The sequence below is a fragment of the Poecilia reticulata genome, linkage group LG4 (assembly GCF_000633615.1).
Source record: "Poecilia reticulata strain Guanapo linkage group LG4, Guppy_female_1.0+MT, whole genome shotgun sequence".
NCBI lineage: Eukaryota > Metazoa > Chordata > Actinopteri > Cyprinodontiformes > Poeciliidae > Poecilia > Poecilia reticulata.
In genome coordinates, this window is record NC_024334.1 from 6,391,239 (window position 1) to 6,397,388 (window position 6,150).

The 6,150-nt window shown below is 41.0% G+C and overlaps 1 protein-coding gene across 1 annotated transcript in view; it reads left to right on the forward strand.

Annotated features, from left to right (window-relative positions):
• tsc22d2 (TSC22 domain family 2) overlaps positions 1-5,814 on the forward strand; it is a 39,350-nt gene extending 33,536 nt beyond the window's left edge. The window contains exons 2-3 of the mRNA XM_008406829.2: positions 3,172-3,223; positions 3,554-5,814. Coding sequence (XP_008405051.1) covers positions 3,172-3,223; positions 3,554-3,847 — 346 coding nt within the window. The 3' untranslated portion in view covers positions 3,848-5,814. The remainder of the gene's footprint in view (positions 1-3,171; positions 3,224-3,553) is intronic.
• The last annotated feature ends 336 nt before the right edge of the window (positions 5,815-6,150 follow it).

Sequence of the window (6,150 nt, forward strand, 5' to 3'; positions counted from 1 at the left end):
CTTATATAAACCACCACATGTCTTCCTCATTGAATTAAATGTACAATTTACTGTTTTTCTTGGACACCAAAGAGGAGCGTTCTTTTCTTTCCTTCTAACATTTTCTGTAACTCCTTCTGGACACATCTCTAAGTTGCTTAACTTGTTAATCTGATTCAACCTGCATACCTTTTGTGTTTTGTTATTGATGAAAACACATTCCAGCAAGAGCTTGTGGACATTCCCTCTCGTTGCTTGTCCCAGATGTGTATGTGTCTTCTTCAAAGGGAGGAATGTCTTCTGCTTTGTGTGTTCACCACAAATCTTGATCGAGACACTTGTGAAATTCAGCTCTTTTACCTCATTGTGTGTTTTAAGTGAAGTTGAGCCTTCTCTAGAGAGAGATTTTTCACTTGCAGAAAGGAAAGTCAAGGGGAAGCAAAGATGGTCATAATGAGACAGTGGACATAGAGCAACACCACATTCTTTGTCTATAAAATATGTTGTATAGGTATGAAAAATAGAGTGTGGAAAATGTTTGTATTTCTAGACAATCTCTTCTATCACAAGGTGAAAAATTCTATGCATATTCTGACGTTGCAGGTTCTAGATTTAAATCGGCTGTACTGTGACGCTGTTGCCTAACAGCATGAAGGTCCTGGGTTTGAATCCCTGCCTGGGGTTTTCATGACTGGAGTTTGCATGTTCTCCCAGTTATATTGCCCTTAGGTGTGTGCACTGTTTGTCCAGTGTGTTTCTGTGGTGATCTGTCCAGGGTGTACCTCGCCTCTGACCCATTTGAGATAAGCACCAGTCCAACTCTTCCAACCCTACATGGACAACTGGGTGTATACCAGTTGTCTAAACTCCAGTCCTCAAGAACCGGTGTCCTGCAACTTTTATGCGTTTTTTTCTGCTTTAGCACACCTGGCTCCAATGTTAGCTCATTAGCAGGGCTTGACTGCATGCTAGTGAGGCAGTTCAATCATTTAATCCAAGCGTGTAGAAGGACAAGGGACACGTCTGAAAGTTGTTGGATGCTGGCACTTGACACCACTGGTGTAGAGACAATGGATGGGTAGCTTTAAATCAATTGACCTGGTTGAAACATTTTCCATTAGCTTTTATTTGTATAATTTCAAAAATGGTGAAAAAGGAAAGAAGACCTAGGAAGAAGATGACCTAGAAACTTGAGTAATGCCATGCAGGAAGCAGAAAAAGCCTCCAGGTTGTAGGGGAAAATGGATACTTTAGTTACTAAAACAGTATCAACATGTCTGTTACACAAACAGGCTCAGCTTGACTAGCGCTGCCTCTACATGCAAAGCATTGCCTCGTCTTTTTTTTTTTTTCTTGTTAAATTATCACCGAGCCTTTTGAATGAGTCGTGCTGTACCTCTGGAGGCTTTTTGGCACACGGTGGCAGTGGATGTATTCGTTCAACTGCTGAAGCGAGCAGGGAAGGAGGAGCGCCTGGMTGGACTCCGCCTCCCTTCGCTCTCGCCATGTGATCCAGCGGGGTTTTAAGAAACTCTCACTTCGTGTTCAAACCACACTCGTTCGTGTTTTGAACCTCGCTCGGTTGTAAACCTTTTAATAAACCACTATCTGAAGAAGCAGAAACATGCGCTGCATGATGAGCTACAGTCTTCCCTGCTCGCCGGTAACGACTTCAACGCATTCAGGCAGGCTGAGACCTTACAGAGCCAGATGTGTCAGGTAAATAATCCCGCTTTTACCTCCATGTGGTAAACTTTTTTACAATTACTTTTAAACTCCTGTTACGCATCTCTCGCTCTCAGTCGGCTCCTGTTGCTCTCCGTTTAAGCCATGTGCTTTGTGTGTTTGAACAGCAGCCTGGTTTGTGTCTGGTTTGGGACACGTACTCCCAATTTTCGCTTCAAATTATGGCATCACTTTGCGTGGTTTTCATTTGCGGTCTGGGGGCTCCACGCGGAGCTGTACGTGCCCTCCTGCACGCGGGACGTAAATAGATAATGGATTCTATAGATGACCATGTGACCCCTTCGTCCCCTTTAAGCGATACTGATACACATGAATTTAAACGTTTTTCATAATGAAAGTGATCAAGGTTGTAGCTGCTGCATTGCATTTGAGAAGTTTGCCTTCGCACGTGCCTGTATTTAGTTGTTTATATTACATTTCAGTAGCGTTACATTGTATTTTCTCTCATCGTACTCTTCAGATTTTTTTCCTTATTTTCCATTGGCTCTCTATTTACACCTTTTTTAAAAGCAACTCTTGTCCTTGCTTTCAAGCTACAGGATTGTGCAACCACAAAAATATCTGCCTCCACGACCAACGGGTCCCTTACGTTGCTATTGTGATTGAGGGGAAAAGTCGAAATGTGGCCTGTTGTTTTTATGAGGCTGTTGTTTTTGAGGTTTCGCGAGGTCATGATGTGGTGTTTATACAGGGGAAGTATTTAAGGCTCAATAGAGGTATTGCGCTTCAATAAAATGACCTGAAGACTTCCTGCTAATACTGTAATGCCTGTTTACAGGGAACGGAAAATTATAGATTTAACAGATTTTTTTTCCCTCGTCCTCCCCACCCCCCTCACATGCATAAGATATGCTTCATTATGGATTGAGGCTTGTCTCCAGACACATAGCTTTTGGGTATCTACTTTATCTAGAAGTGCTTACTGCTGCAAAAAAATACTTGTTTTTAATATTCTTTTGTTGCCTGTAAATTTACTGTTTTCATTTCCTCCATCCCCATAAATAATAGTAATAAAAAAAACATCCTTTAGACTCGCTTTTGTCAGAGTTCAAAGGTTCATCATCCATTTGGGAGATTTTATTTTAATCAAGGATGTCTGGACTGAGCAAATTTTAGATGGTGAACTCTTCACCTCTAGCCTCAATCTGTTTTTCTTTTTACTAAATTCTCCAGTGGCACTGAAATATTTCAAAGTATTGTTAAAACTCACTGTATTGTCACTACAAATATTAAGTGCTCTGAAACCTGAACTGTGACAGTCTTATTGTTCACATGATGTTGCTTTTACTGCTTACCTGTATTGGCCTCCAGATTTATGACTTTTGCTCCAGGAAGTGGTTATGACATGTCTTAATGTTATTAGTGAATATGAAATATTTGATAGGAATCTGAAGCGCATGACAAATGCTGAATAGTCGTCTTATCTCTCCATCTTTCTCTCCACAGTGCATCTGGTGCCAACGTGGTCGCCATCGATAACAAGATTGAGCAGGCCATGGTAATTTTTCTTTATTTCTGCATTTCAACACACAAACTAACAAGGTCAGGCTGCACAGGTTTCCTGTTGTGGCTCAACAATAATTACATTTTCCATTAAAGCTTTTCCGCTGTTAAGTTGGATCATAAAACTGACTTTTGGGCTGCAGTTTGAACTGTTTTATCAGTCGGCATTGATTAGAAACGATAAGTAATCACACGTAGAAGGTGCCTGAGCAGTAAACTTGTTTCTAAAAATGGATCAGAGATCACTGCTTTGACTCAGATATCAGGAATGTGTTTTGTTTGTATTTGCTGTATGCTAATGTCTTTTTTTTTTTTTTCTTCTCAGGACTTGGTGAAAAGCCACCTGATGTATGCTGTCCGTGAGGAGGTGGAGGTGCTGAAGGAGCAGATCAAGGAGCTGTACGAGAGAAACTCTGTGCTGGAGCGTGAGAATGCCGTGCTGAAGTCGCTGGCTAACACGCAGCAGCTCAGCCAGCTGTCCAACCAGCTCAGTTGCCTTTCGCCGCCGCTGCAGCTGCAGCTGCACCAGCCCCCGTTCATCAAAAACAGCACCCATTCCCTGGTTCACCATGAGGGAAGCCAGGGCGTCTCCTATCAGCCAAACATCACCTCGGCGTGAACCCCCTTACCCTCCCTTTTTTCCCCCTTTTTAACCCGTGTTTAAAGACACGCCTCCCACAGACAGGAGCAGAATGTCCTCGTTGGGGAAAGACATCAACAAACTGTCCTCTCAGCCCTTAAGCAAAAGGCTCGGCTCTGCTCGGTGCATTTGCATGCATTGCTGCCATTGCAGGGCCCTCACATTAAGACATTTACCAACACTTAGTCTTATTGTGTCCTGTGTTTGGCGGCACGTGAGCCGTAAAACTGAATGTTGTCCTTGAGCAGGAGAYGAGGGATGGGAGGGGGGGTTCACGAGCTTGGTGAGTTTAAACTGTTGGGACAAACAGTGCTGGAAGACGGTGTTGCAACAGCAGTCCTGCAAAGAATATGTAAAATGAAACTGAAACTGTCCTCCAAGTGTCCACTTCCCCACAACACTCCAGGGCTGGAAGAGGAGAAGGCCAGACGTGGCGCTGGTCGGAATGAGCAAAAAAAAAAGAATACGTCCTCGTTGAGTGGAGGAGGACGAGATCGGCCGTCTCTACTCCATCAGAGCGAGACGAGAACCTCTGCTTTTTAAAAATACATGTATGCTGCATCGAATGCTTGTTTTCTCAAAGCCTCTGTACTTTGACATGAATCGTAATAAATACTCATTAGTTGTTGAGTTTTAGCAATTCATTTATTTATTTCAGGGCTGCTATTTTCATAATGTAAAATGAACAATGTCATGAAGTTACAAATTCAAAATGACTTTAGTTTTTTTTGGGTATTTTAACATCTGTCGGATATAACAGCTTCTGGTTTTCCAACGTAAATAAGTAGGCAATAAGTTCCTTGGTTGAAATTGTTCTCAAGAACTGGTAACACTACAGGTTAGATCTTATGAGGTGAAATCCAGGTTGAATGTATATTTTGTAAAGTATTAAAAACATGGAGGGTTTGTACAGGACAATACCTGTTATGATATAGCATATGTGATGGGATGTTTCAGTAAAGAAATTAATTTACTTTTTGGCTTTTTTTTCTGTTGACAAAAACAAATTTTGGGGTTTATTTTTTTTTGGGGGGGGAAGAGATGAAAAGCTGTGAAAATTGTTCAACCTACTTTATAACCAAAGACTCAAACTGTGTTAAGTCATTTTCATTTTTATTAAATGCACATGTTTTTTTCTAACTCCTTTATGGTTTTAAAAAAAAATTTAAAAAAATTATTTTGTGGGTTTGGATGTTCTGCATGATCTGTAACCAGACCACCTTTTTACCTCATGTTTTTTTTATTTTATTTTTTTTTTTTTTAGATCCAGCAATCTTATTTTCTGTCAAGTCTGTGAATGATTGTTAGACAATTTGTGAACGAGAATGGGAACTGTGAGCAGAAGGGGTGGAGTAAGTAAGTAAAATGTTTGACGCAAAAGGTTTGTGGCGGCAAAATAAACAAAGGCTGGAGATGTGTTTTTGTTCAGCGATGAAGGGAGGAAACCTTGTGCGTAAGATGTAAGGAGTCATCTTTGTTCTCATGTTGAATCCGATGTTCGGAGGAAAGCTGTTGGCACAATTTCATCTGCAAAGTGCAGCACTTTGCATACAAAGACCAGAGAGCAATATTCGTGGAAACTTAAAACATTTCACACTTTAAAGCCGCTGGGCTTATTATGGGATGTCCTGTCTGTTTCACGTCTCTGTGCCTCTGGTGCCGATGCCTTCAGTCGGCGGGCCGCTTGGTCCATTTCTGTGGCTTAGAACCAAACCAAGCTGCTTTTAAATGTACAATCAGACATCTTTTTTTATATGTCTTTCTTTCCCCTCTGCCCCCCCTCTTATTTTTTTGTTCATTTGAAGGAGACGCCGTGTACATGCTAGATGTACTGTATGAAAGTGATCACTGAGCCTTGGAGAAAATATCAAAACAAATGCCCTTGTAATGTGCTGTTAAAGAAAATTTTAGTTTTCATTCAGAAATAAATGACTTGTTTTACCACATTGTGCTGTCGGTGTATTTATTAAGGCTTCAGTTTTAACATACTGGAGTTTCTCTCCAGTATTGATCTTTGACGTCAGACGTGCCCTGACTGTAAACAGTGGGATGTGCAAACATAAACATGACAAACCCTGCAGATAAAGTTATGTTTTATTGGTCTGTGACATAAACACTTATTTAGAAACACCAAGAGGTTCTTTTTTTTCTGTAGTTTTTCTGGATTTCATCCCCTTAGCTAGATGTTTTATTGTGAAGAATCTTGATCAGGATTTGATCAGGATTCCCCATTAGTTTCACATTTTCACTATTTAGCACTTTGCACCCAGAAAGCAGGCTTA